Genomic DNA, 21,423 nt, shown 5'->3' with positions numbered 1-21,423 from the left:
GAGCACCGTGACTCAGTTCTATTCCCCTGCCTTTTCCTCACACCCCCACCCATTGTTTCTATTCAAATAATCATCTAACATCCTCATGAATGCCTCGATTGAACCTTCCCCCACCGTGCAGTCCAGGCCCAAACCAGTCGCTGTCTGAAAAAGTTTTTCTCACATCACATTTGCTTATTTTGCAAATCATTTTAAATCTATACCCTCTCGTCTTGATCCCTTTACGAGCGGGAACAGTTTCTCCCTGTATACTCTGTCCAGCCCCCTCATGATTTTGGGCATTTGTATCAAACCCCCTGTTAGCCTTATTCTTTCCAAGGAGAATAGTCCCAAACCCTTCAATCTATCCTCATAACTGAAGTTTATCATCCCTGGAAAGTTCCTGTAAACCTCATCTGCCCTCACTCCAATGCATTCAAATTGTTGAAACTGTATAGTGTTGCACCTTAAACTGTGCACAATATTCCAGCTGAGCTCCCTATTTGAGGCAGGTTACTTGCAATTGACAAATTCAATAAGTCAGGAATTGAAGCAGAGACCTCCATAACATAGAACATAGAACGATACAGCGCAGTACAGGCCCTTCGGCCCTCGATGTTGCACCGACATGGAAAAAAACTAAAGGCCATCTAACCTACACTATGCCCTTATCATCCATATGCTTATCCAATTAAGGGAGTGGATTAAGTAAAAGTCTGAGATCGACCGTGGAAATTGCCTTAGAATCTGATCCATCAGCAGTAGATCACATGGTGCATTAATTCGCCAATCCAGTGTTTTTTTAAACTTTTTTTCCCGGGACCCATCTTTGCCAACCTGTGGGACTCACGCTGGTCGACTTTCAGGCCACATTTGCTTACCTTTAATGTGAAAGGGGAGCCTGCTTGGTCTTCACGATCTCACTCAAATCAGGTTCACAGGAGGAGAGGGCAAAGCGCACATCAGGTGCAGACTTCAGTCAGTTCCGTTGTGCCGTCTTCATCTTTATGAAAACGGAAAATCCAACCTCGCACATGTAGATCGCCATGAAGGGCAATAGCAACAAAATGTTTGTTTTACTCAGCACTGGTTACTCCTGAGAGATGCTACTCCAGAATGCTGACAGCCTCATGGACTTGTGGCGTGTTTTTAATGTGCTGTCACAGGTCAGACACAGCAGCATAGTCTTTTCATTTGGAGTCAGCTATAAGTTAATAACTGTCTCTGGGGTCTCAACCACAAAAATAATCTTACACCCATTTTTCAAAAATCTGAACTTCTCCTCACATTTGCCAGTAATTCTTTGCATACAACAAACGTGGGCATTGCGTCCTTATTTGCATTGGCTCAATTGACAAAGCCATACCCTGAGAAATAATTTTTATACTGTTTTGTTCCCGAGTTAAGTTTCTTCTTTGTAGGCTGTTAGCCAAAGACCCTGGAGTTCTGCACAGAGCTAACACTAGCACAGCGCTGTCCTGCCTTCTCCTGGGCAGCACTTTCTAGCAGATTGAGATGGGAGATCCTGTCCAGTAGGTACTCTGCATATCTATGTCTCTTTTCAGCAAGAAAATGATTCATCTTCACAGTCCCCTTGCCTTGCTTGCCAACAACTGGTAAATAGAAGCCCTCCTCCGTGATATGGTGCAAACAGCACGCCCATACAGGGCATTTGACATCAAATGGACATGCAGGGTGTGTGACATGCTGACTGCTGACACATCTGGCCGGAAGACTGTATACAGCTTCATTTCCTTCTCATTTAAAATGCGGCAGAAGCCACCATTCTCAACAAAAATGCAGGTAGCAGCCATTGGGTGCTTCTCCCGTGATCAGGATCACAGCAGGAATGCCACCACAGCTCACTCCATGACCCACCCGACACCCGCCTGCGACACACCCGTGGGTCGCAACCTGCACTTCGAAAAACCCTGTCCTAAATCATCGGTACAGCTTCCATTGATTTTATGCAAATTTAACAGGTACAATCTAATATCAATCTTGGGTGTAGTGGGTACAGTCTAATATCAACCTGGGGTACAGTCTAATATCAACCTGGGGTACAGTCTAATATCAACCTGGGGTACAGTCTAATATCAACCTGGGGTACAGTCTAATATCAACCTGGGGTACAGTCTAATATCAACCTGGGGTACAGTCTAATATCAACCTGGGGTACAGTCTAATATCAATCTGGGGTACAGTCTAATATCAACCTGGGGTACAGTCTAATATTAACCTGGGGTACAGTCTAATATCAACCTGGGGTACAATCTAATATCAATCTTGGGTATAGTGGGTACAGTCTAATATCAACCTGGGGTACAGTCTAATATCAACCTGGGGTACAGTCTAATATCAACCTGGGGTACAGTCTAATATCAACCTGGGGTACAGTCTAATATCAACCTGGGGTACAGTCTAATATCAACCTGGGGTACAGTCTAATATCAATCTTGGGTATAGTGGGTACAGTCTAATATCAACCTGGGGTACAGTCTAATATCAATCTGGAGTACAGTCTAATATCAATCTGGGGTACAGTCTAATATCAACCTGGGGTACAGTCTAATATCAATCTTGGGTATAGTGGGTACAGTCTAATATCAACCTGGGGTACAGTCTAATATCAACCTGGGGTACAGTCTAATATCAATCTGGGATACAGTCTAATATCAATCTGGGGTACAGTCTAATATCAACCTGGGGTACAGTCTAATATCAACCTGGGGTACAGTCTAATATCAACCTGGGGTACAGTCTAATATCAATCTGGGATACAGTCTAATATCAACCTGGGGTACAGTCTAATATCAACCTGGGGTACAGTCTAATATCAACCTGGGGTACAGTCTAATATCAATCTGGGGTACAGTCTAATATCAATCTGGGGTACAGTCTAATATCAATCTGGGGTACAGTCTAATATCAACCTGCGGTACAGTCTAATATCAATCTGGGGTACAGTCTAATATCAATCTGGGATACAGTCTAATATCAATCTGGGATACAGTCTAATATCAATCTGGGGTACAGTCTAATATCAACCTGGGGTACAGTCTAATATCAACCTGGGGTACAGTCTAATATCAATCTGGGATACAGTCTAATATCAATCTGGGGTACAGTCTAATATCAACCTGGGGTACAGTCTAATATCAATCTGGGATACAGTCTAATATCAATCTGGGGTACAGTCTAATATCAACCTGGGGTACAGTCTAATATCAACCTGGGGTACAGTCTAATATCAACCTGGGGTACAGTCTAATATCAATCTGGGATACAGTCTAATATCAATCTGGGATACAGTCTAATATCAATCTGGGGTACAGTCTAATATCAACCTGGGGTACAGTCTAATATCAATCTGGGGTACAGTCTAATATCTGACATTGAATGGTGGAGCAGACTCAATGGGCTGAATGGCCTATTTCTTCTACGTTTTATGGTCTGTGGATTGTTGGGTATCAATAAATTACTCACTAGTAAAGTTACCATATTTACACCAGTTATTCAGGATGGTGACTCAAACATCAAGGGTATTTTACGAGTTTTAATTCTGTTATTTTGCTTGAAAGTCTGGAGTTAAGTGCCAAGGGCGCTGATTGGAGAGCGCCTCCTCAGGAGGTAAAAACCCTCTGAGGGTAGCCAAGATGGGGTTTTATGTCAAAAAGCACATCTTTAGCACAAGATACTCCATTTTAATCCCAACTCACACACAACAAATAGGGCCTTGACAGAGGTTGGCGTAGGGAAAAGAAAACACCTTTTGCCAACGGGAATAATTCTAGCAAAAAGGATAAAGTTCAAAGGGTTTTGACACTGTCAATCTGGTGGCCCTATGTGCGAAGATGGCTCACTGGTCACAGTCGATGTCTGGAAGTTCTTTCCACAGGAACTTTGATGAATCAATGTACCCACGATCGCTCTCATTGCAGATGTTCAGGCTTCTAACTACAGACAAGTTATACTGAGATGTATTTGCGGGCAGAAGGTGGATAATCACATTGAACTCCAAGTGGACAATGTTACAGGGCGGCACAGTGGTTAGCACTGCTGCCTCACAGCGCCAGGGTTCAATTCCAGCCTTGGGTCATTCTGTGTGTGGAGTTTGCACATTTCTGGATGAATGTACCCAACAATGAAGAAGAGCTTGGTTTCCTCCGGGTGCTCCGGTTTCCTCCCGCAGACCAAAGATGTGCAGGTTATCATGGATTGGCCATGATAAACTGCCCCTAGTGCAGCACGGTGGCACAGTGGTTAGCACTGCAGTCGCACGGCGCCGAGGTCCCAGGTTCGATCCTGGCTCTGGGTCACTGTCCGTGTGGAGTTTGTACATTCTCCCCGTGTTTGCGTGGGTTTCACCCCCACAACCCAAAGATGTGCAGGGTAGGTGGATTGACGTTAAATTGCCCCTTAATTGGAAAAAAATAATTGGGTACTCTAAATTTATATTTTAAAAAAATATTCCCTTTAAAATATGCAATTGCCTTTGCTTCAGCTACTTGTGTAAACTGTTGTCTGCTGCAACTTTGCTCCATTTGTTCCCTCATTTTCTTCAGGACCATTTCAGTCTGTTGACCCCAGTTTGACTCCGAGTAAGAGGAACGAACCTTTCCCGATTCAGTGCATCAAACCTCTTCATTCAGGGAGAGCAAAACAGTGTGGGCAGGTTTCTGCTGCTCAATAAATATCGGTCAACCAAATTCGAACAGTCAAACAAAAAAAAAAAGACGAAGAGATTTATAAATAGAGTTTATTTTAAAAAAAACACTGAACGGACCACCTTTTGCTCAAGTTAGGAATCAGTAAAATCTTAAAGTTTCCTTTGATCAATCTCATTTTCATACCTAGAGAAAAAAAAGAGAAAGATTATAGTGTTGCTTTTCCTTTATATTTTGACATCTGAATTTAAACTGAGTTTAATTTGCCATGTTACTTAGAAGTTAAAATTTTATTCAACGAGAAATCAATTTTTCAGCATTTCAAAGGGGGTAATATTAAAGAAATATACCGTGTACCCTATTGGATCAATAGATTCTGGTGCCTGGTCTTTCTGATGTTACAGTTGAATATGACTGTAGGGCAGTCACAGTAGCATAGTGGCTAGCACAATTGCTTCACGGGTCCCAGGTTCGATTCCCGGCTGGGTCACTGTGCGGAGTCTGGACGCTCTCCCAGTGTGTGCGTGGGTTTCCTCCGGGTGCTCCAGTTTCCTCCCACTGTCCAAAGATGTGCAGGTTAGGTGGATTGGCCATGCTAAATTGCCCTTAGTGACCAAAATTGCCCATAGTGTTGGTTGAGTGGGGTTACTGGGTTATGGGGATAGGGTGGAGGTGTGGACTTGGGTAGGGTGCTCTTTCCAAGAGCCAGTGCAGACTCGATGGGCCGAATGGCCTCCTGCACTGTAAATTCTATCAACTATGACTGAATGAAGCAAGATGAATTCCAAAATTAGGATCAAACCTAATCAAATCTGGGAACATTAATGCAGTAGCTTCCATTTAGCACAGGGAGTGCTTCATCTTTACTCACATATTAAAGAGAAGCATCCAGGGAGACTGCAAGTTAGAAGCTCCGAAGTGCTTCTGTTTATCTGTTAGTTTTAGGTTCATCATTGATAACTTAAACTAAAGCCTGATGAAACATTTGCTTTCCTATTGTCTGAAGTCCGGGCAGTCATTTTCAAGATACCTACAGTAATGAGGGTCTGATTGACTCCGAGACATTGATGCATTACCAGACATTATGTACATAAACACAGCCCAGTTTCAAGGGGATGAACAATTGCTTACAAAAGTAGGCTTTGGTGTGGAGCATGAAAGGAACAACTAGTTAATGCCAGAATTGCAACATCTCAGTCAGCCTCCATATGTGATTTAAAAAGTGTCACTGAGTGAAAATTCAGGTCATACCTCTTTAGGACAATAGGATATAGGAGCAGAATTAGACCATTTGGCCCATCAAGTCTGCTCTGCCATTCTACCATGGCACCTCATCCCCATTCTCCTGCCGTTACCCCATATCCCCTTTGTACACACATTCACAAGCTTGTTTATTTCTTTACATTTAGGTGCTTGTAAACTAGCACACCAGTACAGCCAGCATTAAGGCAGACAAATAACAGTGGCCTTTTTTTGTATGGGAATTGGAGTAAGGAAGTCTTGCTGCAATCGGACAGGCTTTGGCGAGATCACACAACAGTACCAGTCTCCGATCGAAGGAAGGATTTACTTTGGAGGCAGTACAGCACAGGCTCACCGTGTTGGTTCCTGGAGTAAGAGGGCAATCTGATAACAGGAAGTGAGTAAATCGGGCCTGCACTTTTTCGGGAGTTTAGAAAAATGAGAGTTTTCAGTATCCAAAGGGGCTGGGACAGGTTATGCAGAGATTGTTCTTCTGGCTGAAGAACCTAGAATACAACAGGGGTTGACCATTGAGGAAGAGAAATGTCTTTACCCAAAAGGATTGCGAATCTTTAGAATTTGTTACCCTCAAGGGCTGTGGATGTTCCATCATTGAATATATTCAAGATTGAGATAGATCATTTTGATGAATAGACAGCTTGTGATGGAGAGAATATAGTTTTGCAAACACGATCTTTATTTCCATTGGCTTTTCTTCCACGATTACAATCACCAGTTGCAAATGGGGAGCACCCACCATGAGAAACAAAATAGGGGTATATTTGTCAAAGCGGGCCAAGATACTTACAGCATACGTCACTGTACAAGTCTGTAGGTGATGTATCGTCCTGCAGTCTCACTGGGTCTTATAATCTTAACCACCTAAAACAGAAAAAGAAAATTCCACTCAATGTCCCATACCAGTAGCAATGTTGGTGATGCCTAATCAAGAATTGTACAATGTATTGCAACAAACCTGCCCTCTCTTCAATCCAAAGTATCGTGCCACAGGGTCACCTGCTTGTATTCTTGGCAACTGGCTCTCCTTCAATTTACTGGGAAACATACTTAAGGTGCATAACAGCTACTTAGCAAAAAGCAGAAATACTTAGGCCAACATTTATTGCACTTTAACCACCTCTTCTTGGTCACATAAAAAAATGTAGAATTGTAATGATCTCAGTTATAGCATAATCAGGGAGTTAATTTAATTTGCTGCCAATTGCTTACCCTGGGCATGGCAGCATGGAGCACTGCTGCCTCACAGCTCCAGGGTCCCGGGTTCAATTCCGCCCTTGGGTGATTGTGTGTGGAGTTTGCACTTCCTCCCACTGTCTGCGTGGGTTCTCCCCCCCCCCCCCCCCCAACACAGTCCAAAGACGTGCAGGTTAGGTGGATTGGCCATGCTAAATTGCCCCTTAGTGAAGTTACAGGGCAGAGTGGAGGCGTGGGCTTAAGTAAGGTGCTCTTTCCAAGTGCTGGTGCACACTTGATGGGCCGAATGGCCTCATTCTGCACGGTAAATTCTATGATTTTCTATAATGTCTCTCATCACTTTTACAACAAGACTACCAGGAAAGCTGAAACTGATATTAAATTATATCAAAGAGTAATCATGTTCATTAGAGCAAGCACCAAAATAAACAATCATTCATTCATCTTCCCCAAAATGAAGCTTCAGGCAAAAATTTAAGGTGGGTTTGGATGGAGCGCGAGTGCGGGAACATTTTTCAGTCTTCCAAAACCAAAGCAAAGTTTTGGCTGTAGTCAGCAGGGTATCCTGGTAGCTTAGTGTTATAACCTGCCTGCTTACTACTGGCTGGGGACTAATGGCAATCCCACAATCCTTAGGGAATATAAACTTCCCCAATGAGGGGGACGGAGAAATCATTAGCAAAGTCCCTGCATAATTAGAACTGGCCACTACGGAACCAGCTCGAGAGAGTAGTGAGCAGTGAGGGATTACTGCTGCTGTTGTACATATGTAATTGTAAATAAAGTTATTTCTTTCTACTCTATAAACCCGTGCTGGCTTCTTCGTGGCCCTCACAAAACTTAGCAACTTTATCCAGGTTCCAAACTGCAATTTTATAGCACCGTAAATGCAATAAAACGTCCCACACTGCTTATAAAGGTGAATTATAAAAGAAATATACAGAGTTGTGTTGGGAAAAGGACGAGGATCTTTTCAAGAAGGTTTTGAAATAGGAGAGAGATAGGAGGCGGGGGACTCAATGTTCAGATAGTTGAATACTCTGCTGCTGCAGTGGAAGGATTGGGATACAAAGCAAGTCAGTTAGAGCAATGGAGATTGTATGCCGGATCACATGACTAAAGAAGTATCTAAAGACATGTGGGAGAGGTACCATGTTTACAGACAAGCACATCAACTCTGAAATCAATGTGGTGTGAGATGTGGAGCTAATGAAGACGGGTGCTTGGCTGAAGACCTTAATGTAAGTATAGGGTGTAATGAAATGAAAATCGCTTATTGTCACAAGTAGGCATCAAATGAAGTTACTGTGAGAGGATTGGGAAAGGTAGGCAACAGAACTTGGGTCAAGCTGCAATTTGTGAAGTCAATAGGATTGGGGCGAAGGTGATTGAGTTACAAATCACAGAACAGGGTTTTAGCAGTGGTACGGATGAGATACAGGAGGTGTTGCATAATGTAGGCCTTCTTTTAATCCTCATTCAGTAATTCCTCACTTCCTGTAGTTGCATTTCTGAAAAGTGTAACTTTAACTGAAATATTGAGAGAAGCAGATTATTTCATTGCATCCATTGTAAAAGTTTTAGTAGGTCCTGTCCCATCAGGAAAATAAACAGCAGGGCAGCACGGTGGCACAGTACTGCTGCCTCACGGCGCCGAGATCCCAGGTTCGATCCCGGCTCTGGGTCACAGTCCGTGTGGAGTTTGCACATTCTCCCCGCGTTTGGGTGGGTGTTGCCCCCACAACCCAAAAGATGTGCAGGGTAGATGGATTGGCCACGCTAAATTGCCCCTTAATTGGAAAAAATGAATTGGGTACTCTAATTTTGTTTTTGTTTTTTTTAAAGGAAAATAAATTAAACAATGTATTCTGCAAGTTGAATACTTGACAGTGCTAAATTACTATATTTTTTAAAGTTAGTTTCTTTACAAAACAGAGGATTATGCAAACACTTTCTACTTGCTCCTCACCTCCTCCCTACCTTTGCGGTCGCTGCCTCCCCTGCTGGCTGCTTCTCTCTCCCAAACCCTCACTGTGTGTGAGGGCACAGGAGACGAGCGGCCAGATGCAGGAAACAACCTACGGACTGAGAGTAGCTCAGAGTTGCAGGGTCCCAGGGGTAAGCCGAGAGCTGGAGAGCAGGAGGGTGGGGGAGGGGCCACTCCAAAGCAATGTCAATCGGCTCAGGCGATCCGGGTCACACTCAGTGCAATGCATATCTACAATGCTAAAAGCGAATACCGACCTGTACACTTAATGTAGGTAAAAAGCTGCTTAAAGCATAAATATTAATTCCCAGTTTTAAAATGAAAGAAACATATAATTTCCAAACTCAGTCATGAGTTTGCAAGTAACACAGAAGTCTGATAAGATCATTACATTTTTCCAAGGACAAGGGTTGAATCCATGGCAACGAGGAATAAGAATGAAGGATTGCACGATTCTCACGCCGTTTGAGATTAGAACATAGCACAGAACAGGCCCTTCGGCCCTCGATGTTGTGCCGAGCAATGATCACCCTACTCAAACCCACGTATCCACCCTATACCCGTAACCCAACAACCCCCCCTTAACCTTACATTTTAGGACACTACGGGCAATTTAGCATGGCCAATCCACCTAACCCGCACATCTTTGGACTGTGGGAGGAAACCGGAGCATCCGGAGGAAACCCACGCAAACACGGGGAGGACGTGCAGACTCCGCACAGACGGTGACCCAGCCGGGAACCGAACCTGGGACCCTGGAGCTGTGAAGCATTTATGCTAACCACCATGCTACCGTGCTGCCCCTTCGGAGTTCTTTGAAAGATTAGGGTACCCTTCTGGAACAATAGAGGACACGATTCTCCCAAAAGGGAACAAAATCCCCAAGCCTGTGCATTTAGCCACGTGTTTTCCAGCACCCACAGTCCCGGTAAACACATGGCTAGCACCCAGGTGGCACTGCCAGGGTACCCAGGTGACACCAGAGTGCCCCCTGCCCAAAGGACATGCAGCTGGGGGCCTCCAATTCCCTGGGAGACCCCTACACGTGCCATCCCATCTGGTGGTCATCTGATGATTATACAAGCTGAAACATTTTAGACTGTGTTGCCTTGTTTTTAATAAATGGACAGTTAAAACATAGAATCAAATATATATATATTTGATTCCAACATTCTCATTGAAACAATCTTATAAAAGACAGTTTGAATTATATTTTCGGAATTATGCCCAGCGTGGCATGACGAGATAACATAAAGTCTCCATTGTTGCAGCAGTGAGGTCAGCATGAGGTCTCTATTGTGGCAATAGGTAGGTCAGCATTAGACCAGTTTTTGCTGGTTTTGATAAAGCACAATATTGCATTCTTTAACATACAAGCAGGCAACAATTGGAAGTAATGTTACATAGTGAAGATGGACAGCTTGCTATCAAATCAAATGTGCTCGAGTCTAACCCAAACCAATTAGGATTATATTGGGGTGTGATCGGATCGCTTAAGACAGATATGAAATAGTATATCCATGGACGATTTGGCCACCATTTTGAGAGAGAAAGAAAAAGAGAGAGCGAGACAGACAGAAAGGAAGGAAGAGAATTAGAAAAGAGTTCTGTATTCATATTTCATTTTCAGACTTTGACTTTTAAAGTTGTGTTCGGGCTATTGTCTCAGAAGATAATTCCTGTGATTCTTTGAAGAAAATCAAATTGTCTACAAACTACCTTTTAAATGATTTTCAAGTTGTAACCAATGAACTCCAAATAAAACAATTCTTATTTGCACCTGACAGGTTTTTAAACTTGAATTTCTACTGAGTTTCAGCAATGTACAAGAACAACCGGTAACCCTGAATTGAATAAACTTCGTAATCCCAAGATCCTTCACGACCCAATTAAAAACAGGGTTGAATTGAAACAACTCTGTGTCTGCATGGGTCTCACCCCCACCAACCCAAAGATGTGCAGGATAGGTAGATTGGCCATGCTAAATTACCACATATTGGGAAAAAAAATTGGGTACTTTAAATTTAAAAAAAATAGAAACAACTGAAGCGAGGCAAGTTAAAGTGAGGAGTTACTGTATTTTGAAATGAACTGCTGTTTATTGTCCTACCAACAGAGGTGGGAAAATAGGGCACAGAACACAGAGTAAGTGAACACACAGGAAGAAACCTGATCGATCCACAATTTGTACCGAGCAATCAGGTTTCTGCTGCGGGATCAGCAATGCAAGAACAGGTCAGAGTTCTGTTGTACTGGAAAAGGGAGAACTCTTGGCACATGATCTAATGATTAAACCTGGGGGACTACGTGCAAACATGTTGAGAAGTTTGCTGCCTCTTTCTGATGTGGCCGTATATTGTGGCAACGCTCATGCAAAGGCTGACATCACTTGACAAGAATAAAAGACAAACTTGATCAAGATCGCAGAACGGATCCTATCGAATCATGCTCGTCACAATTCTATACCTTTGAAAGGGAGGGGGGGGGGCAGGGAGAAAACAAGTATAAAAAATGCTGGAGTTTCACAATCCAATCACATGGTGAGTTCAAAGTCTTGCTTTAAGGAGAAGCAACAATCTAAGCTGAAATGCTTCCTGTGGAGAGGGGGGCAGGGTGTCTCTTGGATTGTGGAATAGCAGAATTTACCACCAGCTCCCGTTTATAAATTCTGGAAACAGTGCTTAATAAGCAGCCTGGGATCACTAGGGTGCTGCAAGAGGAAGAAGGAACAAAAGAGACATTTCAGAGAGTTTTTCACTGGGCAGCATATATAAATTAGACTGTAAATATCCTATAATAAATCAGAGAATACAAAACAAACCTCAGTCACCGTACTCTGCTAAAGTTCAGGCTCACATTGTTAGTGCAGCCTATAGAAAAAAAGCACAGCTTTAAAAAAAACAAATTTAAGAGTACCCAATTTGTTTTTCCCAATTAAGGAGCAATTTAGCGTGGTCAATCACCTACCCTGCACATCTGTGTGTTGTGGGGGCGAAACCCACGCAGACACGGGGAGAATGTGCAAACTCCACACAGGACAGTGACCCAGAGCCGGGATCGAACCTGGGTCCTCAGCGCTGTGAGGCAGCAGTGTTGATCACTGGGCCACCGTGCCACCCAAACACAACTCTAGTATGATACAGAAAAAACAGCGTTACCATCAACTGAAACATTTACAATAAAAGCACATCAAAAAAGGATACTATCGTCCCAGCAGCTCTGTAACTTCCTCCTTGGTCATGACGATGTGCTCTGGAACAAGCTAATGTGCAAAACAGGATTAAATTCATTTATAAAAACAGGATTTGCTTTAGATAAGATTTAAATATTGTTCAATTTGCATCTCTGACCACCGCCCCCCCCTCCCCAAAAAAAATTAGAACTGACATGGTTGCTGCAAGTTGTCTGCCCCTTTTATGAGTGGATAGTCAGAGGCTTTTCCCCAGGGTAGAGGGGTCAATTACTAGTGGGCATAGGTTTAAGGTGGGAGGGGCAAGGTGTAGAGTAGATGTACGAGGCAAGTTTTTAAAATGTATTTATTTATTTATTTTTACACAGAGGGTAGTGGGTGCCTGGAACTCACTGCCGGAGGAGGTGGTGGAAACATGGACAATGGTGACATTTAAGGGGCATCTTGACAAATACATGAATGGGATGGGAATAGAGGGATGCGGACCCAGGAAGTGTAGAAGATTGCAGTTTAGTCGGGCAGCATGGTCGGCACAGGTCTGGAGGGCCGAAGGGCCTGTTCCTGTGCTGTACTTTTCTTTGTTCTTTATCTCACTATTTTCTCTGTGAAGTCAGATTTGCAAATACCACTAAAGGTTTTCACTTTCAAGCACTCCAGGGCATATGTAATATAGCCAATGTATTATGTACCACTCTCGCAAAATTACATTATGGTTTATATACCCTGCTTGTACAGAACATTTAAAAACAATACAAAAGCTGGGTATTTCCAACATCTTCTGTTTTTTTATTTAAAAACAGCATTCTGCTGGACAATGATCACATTTTTAATTGAGAGAAACTAAAATTATCCTTGATTGGCATTTGCTTGGTTCCACTTTGCTATGGTTACATTAGCACCGATCGCTACATTGTGCGGAGAAAATGGACTGGAATTGATTTGATCAAATCGATTTTATTGCATTTAGAAAAATGAAACCAGATGTAGTTAGGTCAAGCCTCTCAATTCATGTACACCTCTGTTGCCCAGCACCCTTTATGGTATCTTACTCTGCAAGCGCGCACCGGTCACTCCGCAAGCGCGCACCGGTCACTCCGCAAGCGCGCACCGGTCACTCCGCAAGCGCGCACCGGTCACTCCGCAAGCGCGCACCGGTCACTCCGCAAGCGCGCACCGGTCACTCCGCAAGCGCGCACCAGTCACAAGAAGGGCTTTGTCAAACCTACCTCATGTTCTGTAATATTAATTAGTAGCTCCTGCTGCAGGAATTGCTCAAGGATATACTTAGGAGCCATGTCAACAAGGGACTGGATACAAAGAAGAATCAAATAGAAATGTTAAGTTTTACAAAGTTAAAATATTTAGTTCGTACAGGTTGAGCATCCCTTCTCCGCAATTCCAAAAACCAAAACATTCTGAAATTCCCCCCCCCCCCCCCACCCCCACCCCGCGAGAGGCACACATTCGCAGCTCCCAAAGTTTCGCACAGTTGCAGTTCCCAACATTCCACAGTCCCCAAAGTTCGCCGCACCTGCGTGGCATATTCCTAAATTTGTAAAAATTCCAAAATCCGATATACACTCGGCCCCAGGCAATTCGGATAACGGATTCTTTTACTATCAATAATATTCTGATATATCCCTCAGTCATGCATCCCGTTCCTCTTCAACACCTTGGCCACCCATACTCTGAAGACAGAAATCCTTTTCTGTGGCCATTTATCAGGACATCCGATTAGCACTGCCTCACGGCGCCGAGGACCCGGATTCGATTCCGGTTCTGGGTCACTGTCCATGTGGAGTTTGCGCATTCTCTCCGTGTCTGCGTGGGTCTCATCCCCACAGCCCAAAGAACTGCAGGGTAGGTGTATTGGCCACGCTAAATTGCTCGTTAATTGGAAAAAATAAACTAGGTATAAAATAAGATAATGTAGTTTCAATGTTTTTACAATTTGAATGCTTGGAGGTGTTAAGGACCTGTTTGTGGCCAGCAGTTGGGGGGGGGGGGGGGGGGGCTGTGGAACAGGGGATTTCGGATTGTTGCTGTTACTTCATAGAATCATAGAATTTATAGTGCAGGTGGCCATTTGGCCCATCAAGTCTATCCCAGCCCTTGGAAAGAACTCCCTAATTAAGCCCACACCTCCACCCTATCCCCGTAGCCCCACCCAATATCTGGGACACTAAGGGGCAATTTAGCATGGCCAATCTACCTAAACTGCACATCTTTGGATTTATGGGAGAAGCACCCAGAGGAAACACACGCAGCCTCTGTACAGAGTCTCCAGAGGCCGGAATGGAACTGGATCCCTGACGCTGTGAAGCAACAGTGCTAACAACTGTGCCGCACCAAAATAAAAATGACACACTGTACGATTTAGTTGTGCCTTTGTACGCGACGATTTGATAATGTTTGGAATAAAATATATTATAAAAAAAATAGACAGCATGTGTTGGTATTTTCATTATGGTCGATTTGCGATTGTTCAGAGTTCAGTGTTTTTCTCTTGGCCTTGGGTGGGTTTTTTCTAGATTGCACTAGTTTATTGGGGAGGGGGGGGGGTAGCTTGGGTGATGCAGGTGGGGCTGGATGTGGTTCTCCAAGTAGGCTCGCAATGCTAGCAGGGATGCTAGTAAACAGCAGTGTGGGGCAGCGGACTGCAACGGGAACCAAGGAGGTTGAGCCACCCAGGAGAGAGGCAGTTTTCCTTCTTCTCCCATGTGCATCAGGTATACTCCAGGAGAAGATTTTTCTTTGTGGTGGGAAATAGTTACTCCCAGGAAAGTGGGTGTGGACTGCATGGCAATAGTGATATTGGACCAGACGCCTCATTACGTGGAGGCGAGGTTAGAAACAGGTCGAGCCCAGCGGCGCCCGAGAGGTTAGATTTGGCGCTCCGGTGGACAAGGGGTTTGTGAGAAGGCAGCCTCAGCCATAGAGAACTATGTGGAGTTTAATCAGAATGGGGAGGATCTGTCATCCACATTCTGAGAAGCGCTGAAGGGGGTGGTCAGAGAGGAGGTAATTAATATCATTTAAGGCCCACAGCGATCCGGTTGGGAGGACAGAAAGGCAGACATTGGCTGATACCATCTTGGAAATGGAACAGCAGTAATCAGCAGCCCCAACAAAAGAGCTGTAAGTGGAGATAGAGAAAGAGGCTAGAGGTGGAGTTCCATCTTGTATCGATTGGGAAACGGTGAGTCAAGTGTGTTGCTCACAAGGTTATAGAATTTACAGTGCAGAAGGAGGCCATTCGGTCCATCAAATCTGCACCAGCCCATGCAAAGAGCACCCAACTTAAGGCCAAGCCTCCATCCTATCCCCGTAACCCAGTAAGGCAGCACGGTAGCATAGTGGTTAGCACTGTTGTTTCACAGCGCCAGGTTCCCAGGTTCGATTCCCTGCTGGGTCACTGTCTGTGTGGAGCCTGCACGTTCTCCCCATGTCCGTGTGGAGTTTGCACATTCTCCCCGTGACTGTGTCCACACGGACAGTGACCCAGAGCCGGGATCAAACCTGGGACCTTGGCGCCGTGAGGCAGCAGTGCTAACGACTGCACCACATTGCTGCCCTTGTTCTATGTATTCATGTATGGAATGATCATATAATCATAGAATCCCTACAGTGCAAAAGGCCATTTAGCCAATCAGGTCTGCACCGACCCTCTGAAAGAGCACCCTTCCTATGCCCAATCCCCCACCCTATCTCCGTAAGCCCACGTTGGGGTAATTTATCATGGCCAATCCACCTAACCTGCATATCTTTGGACTGCGGGAAGAAACCGGAGCACCCGGAGGAAACCCATGCACATACCGGGAGAAAGAGGAAACTCGCACAGACACGGGGAGAAAGAGGAAACTCACGCAGACACGGGGAGAAAGAGGAAACTACACAGTCACTCGAGGATGGAATTGAATCCGGGTCCCTGGTGCTGCAAGGCAGCAGTGCTAACCGCTGTGCCAGGATTTTAAACAGGACAATATTTTTCCACTGTACCTCAATACACGTGACAACAAATCAAATCAGTGACAATACCACCAACACCACTATCCCCATCTATCCAACAGGACAAAAATCATGTGCAAATTTCTGCAATATGCTGATTAAATGTTTACCTGTTTTGCTGATGGTGTCATCCCCTGTTGTACCACAATGATGGCTCTGGTAATATTTTCTTCCTGCATGCGTTGACAATACATTTTAATGGTTTTGATCCCAACTTTTGGTTCCTCTGATAAAAGGGAATAATTTTGTATCAGTCTCAAACATGTCCAGACAATTTGCAGGAAATATTGGTTGAAATAGCTACAACCTGGTTGTATTCCTTTACATTATCAAAGACATATCACAGGCTATGATTGGCAAACAAAAGAATTTATATTGACCATTTTCCCCCTCAAGGGCGACACATCGAATTAAGGGAGCTACATAGGAGGGCAGCACGGTGGCGCAGTGGTTAGCAATGCTGCCTCACGGCACTGAGGACCCGGATTCGATCCCAGCCCTGGGTCACTGTCCTTGTGGAGTTTGCACATTCTCCCCATGTCTGCGTGGGTCTCACCCCCTACAACCCAAAGATGTGCAGCTTAGGTGGATTGGCCACGCTAAATTGGAGAAACAAAAATGAATTGGGTACTCTAAATTTATATTAAAAAATAAATTTCTGTGATTATGCTGTGCAGCCAAAGTGTTAGTGGCATCATCTAAATTGGAAAATAATTGGGTAAATTTATTTTTAGAAAAGGTAACTACACAGACATAAGTTGCAAGTTATCAGGGGTGTTGAATACTGGGATTGGGGGGGGGGGGGGTTGAATACTGGGATTGGGGGGGGGTTGAATACTGGGATGGGGGGGGGGTGGGCGGGGGTCCTGCTAACAATCAACCTGCTGCTGTTGATCGTGACCACCACCCCCCATTACAGTGGCCTGGGTCACTAGGCGATCCTGGGACTCCAGTGCCTATTCATCCAACAACTGCCACGGCCAGACCTGCAGTGTGGCTGGCCTGATTGGCTGGCAGCTACAAGTAGGTAGGACTTCTATGCCCTGGATCTTTATTCCTGATTGGCATATATTTTGATAGGCCTTCCAGAGATGAGGCAGCAAGGATCCCTCATCAGCTCACAAGGTCTGCCCTAGTTATGCAATGATGTGGAGATGCCGGTGCTGGACTGGGGTGAGCACAGTAAGAAGTCTTACAACACCAGGTTAAAGTCCAACAGGTTTGTTTCGAATCACTAGCTTTCGGAGCACAGCTCCTTCATCAGGTGAATGCTCCGAAAGCTAGTGATTTGAAACAAACCTGTTGGACTTTAACCTGGTGTTGCAAGACTTCTTACTAATTATGCATGCATAGAGAAAAGTGGGCTAAAGAGTTAATAAAGAGTTAATCTGTATTCAATAATATCACAGTTGGCTCCTCACATATTCAATCCCTGGTTGCTTAACTAAAAACTGACGTCTGCATCAGTTTGTGGTGTACAGAACTGTTCCTCCCCAGGGTGACGATGGTAGTGCAGACTGGTAGAAGAGGGAAGGATTTCAATTCATTCAATCCTTTAAAAAATTTTTTAGAATACCCAATTCATTTTTTCCAATTAAGGGGCAATTTAGCTTGGCCAATCCACCTACCCTGCACATCTTTGGGTTGTGGAGGCGAAACCCACGCAAACACGGGGCAATTCATTCAATTCTAACATCCAGAGGAAAAAGATAAAACTCCAAAACATTTCATTTGTGTACCTGGAAAGAAAACAAACATCTGGTCAGTGGGGTCATCATTATGAGCAACAAGCACAGTCAGGTCTGACCGCCGTGGGCGTCCTTCACTTGGTTTATCACCAAATTGACCCCTAAATTCGTCTAGCGTCTGATCCAACTCATCTTGTGTCACTAAATATCCTCGATCGTGGCACAACTGTGAAATACAAAAGCAGAAGAAATTATGTTAAGTTCTTTTCCCTCGAGATACATTTTGTATTTGTCCCATAATTATTCCGAAATCACTATGAGCCTGGCGGCCATTGCAAGCATGTGGAAATGTTGTTTGTGACAATGTACATGAGAATTCAGAATCCGGCTCCAGTTTTAGTAGAAAGTCGATTGGCTTAGTCAACACTGCAGTTTCAAGTGAATGCAAATTGCATCTGGGCCTGATGTGATGATGGCTGAAAGTTGAGATTGTCTTCTAGAGGGTTAAACTTTATTTCAGAGCCATCTGACAGACAGTCAGCTTAATATCAACTCTAAACCTAGAGCAAAAAAACACCCAAAGAATTAAAGACATTTGTGTGCTCAAAATCAGGACAGTTTAATTTTTTTTAAACTCAAGTTGAGGTAAATGGGTCATTTGCAGATAGGAAAAGAATCAGAATCTCCACTATTTCCAATGTATCTACATGGCTTGGATGAACGACCAGACGGTATCGTAAAAACATTTGCCGAATGCAAAGATAAGTCGGAAATCAAGCAGGTAGTCTGCAAAGGAACATCGATGGGTTCAGCAGGTGGTAATGGGAATGTAGGCACGTGTGAGCCTCCCATTGATTCTGTCTACACCTCCCACTGCCTCAGGAAGGCAGACAGCATTATCAGAGCCCCCTCCCACCCAGGCGTTGCCTTCTTCCACACCCTTCCATCAGGCAGAAGGTACAGAAGTCTTTTTTAAAATTTTAATCTTATTATTCTCATATTTATAAACAGTTGTTACTTATATAATTACATTTTTCTTGCCCGCACTAATTTGCTTTATTTTGTCCTTCATTTGACTAACTGTACGTACATTTTGCTGCCCTCTGGATCGGTCTATGATATCCCCCCTCCATCCCATTGGTTTCAGCACCCTTCCTCCTCTCTTGTGGTTTCCCCATTTTTCTCACCCCCCCCCCCCCCCCCCAACTACCCCTCCTCCCAACCCTAATTTGTCCCCAGTTCGTCCTCCCATTGTTGTCTGGTCCCGTCCAGTGGGGCTCGGGCTCTGTCCAGTAGTTGTCCGTATATTTTCCCACATAGCCCCCCCATCTCACTGCTTGTGCCTATCAGGTCCTCTAATAGCGTGCTTTCTGGGTACCCTACTGTCTCTTTGCAGAGGAAGTGCTTTATTTGGAGATGTCTCAATTCCTGTCCTCTTGATAGTTCCCACTTCCTCATCAGTTCATCCACTGTTGCCAGTCTGAATCCTACGTAGAAGTCCCCGACCGTCAGTGTTCCCCTGTCCCACCTCCATCTTTTGAAGGTGGCATCTAGCATGGCTGGGGGGAGTCTGTGATTGCCGCAGATGGGGGCCATAAGGGATATTTTGGTTATCCCAAAGTCTGTCTCAACTGGGTCCACGTTCTCAGCGTGGCTGCTACCACTGGGCTCCTTCTGTGCCTTGCTGAGGAGGATGGGAGTGCTGCTGTGGCCAGGGCCCGGAGGGTTGTTCCTTTACAGGATGCCTCCCCCATTTGTACCCAATCTGTGTCGGGTTCTTGTACCCATCCCCTCACTTTTTCTGCCGTTGCTGCCCAGTGGCAGTATTGTAGGTTCGGCAGAGCCAGGCCCCTTCTGACTTTCCCTCTTTGCAGTGTCGGTTTGGGAATTCTCAGGTTCTTGCCTTGCCCCCCCCCCCAACCCCCCAACCCCCAACCCCCAAACAAACACCATGATTAGCCTGTCTGTGTTTTGGGAAAAGACGATGGGGGATGAAGATCTCCACCATTCCTTCCTTTTCTCGCTCTCGCGTTCTCACACACACGCGCGCGGCGCCACCTCCCTCCCACCTGCATGATTGTTTTCCGGATTTTCCACAGTCGGTAAGTTTCCTCCTCATCGTCCATCCCGGCGCCGCCGCCGCTGGCTGCCCGCGCTGCTTTATGACGTCACAGGTAGCGCGGCTTTATGACGTTCATTAACCCGCGCTGCCTTCTGGTCTTTCAACCGACGCCGATTTATGACGCAATCATTCCCGCAGCCAATCGTCAGCCCCGCCAGGGAGAGAGAGAGACAGACAGAGTTACAGAGACTCCTCACAGGGACAGGGACAGGGACAGTTACTCTTCACAGGGAGAGGGTCAGTGACTCCTCACAGGGACAGGGAGAGGGTCAGTGACTCCTCACAGGGACAGGGAGAGGGTCAGTGACTCCTCACAGGGAGAGGGTCAGTGACTCTTCACAGGGAGAGGGTCAGTGACTCCTCACAGGGAGAGGGTCAGTGACTCCTCACAGGGACAGGGAGAGGGTCAGTGACTCTTCACAGGGACAGGGAGAGGGTCAGTGACTCTTCACAGGGACAGGGAGAGGGTCAGTGACTCTTCACAGGGACAGGGAGAGGGTCAGTGACTCCTCACAGGGGAAGGGAGAGGGTCAGTGACTCCTCACAGGGAGAGGGTCAGTGACTCCTCACAGGGACAGGGAGAGGGTCAGTGACTCCTCACAGGGACAGGGAGAGGGTCAGTGACTCCTCACAGGGAGAGGGTCAGTGACTCCTCACAGGGAGAGGGTCAGTGACTCCTCACAGGGGAAGGGAGAGGGTCAGTGACTCCTCACAGGGAGAGGGTCAGTGACTCTTCACAGGGACAGGGAGAGGGTCAGTGACTCCTCACAGGGGAAGGGAGAGGGTCAGTGACTCCTCACAGGGAGAGGGTCAGTGACTCCTCACAGGGAGAGGGTCAGTGACTCCTCACCGAGACAGGGAGAGGGAGAGGGTCAGTGACTCCTCACAGGGAGAGGGAGAGGGTCAGTGATTCCTCACAGGGAGAGGGTCAGTGACTCCTCACCGAGACAGGGAGAGGGTCAGTGACTCCTCACAGGGAGAGGGAGAGGGTCAGTGACTCCTCACAGGGACAGGGAGAGGGTCAGTGACTCCTCACAGGGAGAGGGTCAGTGACTCCTCACCGAGACAGGGAGAGGGAGAGGGTCAGTGACTCCTCACAGGGAGAGGGAGAGGGTCAGTGATTCCTCACAGGGAGAGGGTCAGTGACTCCTCACCGAGACAGGGAGAGGGTCAGTGACTCCTCACAGGGAGAGGGTCAGTGACTCCTCACAGGGACAGGGAGAGGGTCAGTGACTCTTCACAGGGAGAGGGAGAGGGTCAGTGACTCCTCACAGGGACAGGGAGAGGGTCAGTGACTCTTCACAGGGAGAGGGAGAGGGTCAGTG

At 45.6% G+C, this 21,423-nt stretch overlaps 1 protein-coding gene across 1 annotated transcript; it reads right to left on the bottom strand.

Moving 5' to 3' along the window:
* Window positions 1–4,721: 4,721 nt before the first annotated feature.
* LOC119953429 (DNA-directed RNA polymerases I, II, and III subunit RPABC1) lies at window positions 4,722–20,212 on the bottom strand. Its single transcript, XM_038777695.1, has 8 exons — window positions 20,046–20,212; window positions 18,028–18,202; window positions 16,399–16,514; window positions 13,507–13,587; window positions 12,294–12,352; window positions 6,865–6,943; window positions 6,697–6,770; window positions 4,722–4,832 (listed from the first exon to the last, which is right to left on the bottom strand). Exons 1-7 carry the CDS (start codon window positions 20,100–20,102, stop codon window positions 6,705–6,707), a joined length of 633 nt encoding a protein of 210 aa, XP_038633623.1. The 5' UTR covers window positions 20,103–20,212; the 3' UTR covers window positions 4,722–4,832; window positions 6,697–6,704.
* Between the last annotated feature and the right edge of the window lie 1,211 nt (window positions 20,213–21,423).

The sequence above is a fragment of the Scyliorhinus canicula genome, chromosome 18 (genome assembly GCF_902713615.1).
Source record: "Scyliorhinus canicula chromosome 18, sScyCan1.1, whole genome shotgun sequence".
Lineage (NCBI taxonomy): Eukaryota > Metazoa > Chordata > Chondrichthyes > Carcharhiniformes > Scyliorhinidae > Scyliorhinus > Scyliorhinus canicula.
Note: the sequence above shows the minus strand (reverse complement) of the source record. Positions and strands in the feature narration are given on the sequence as shown.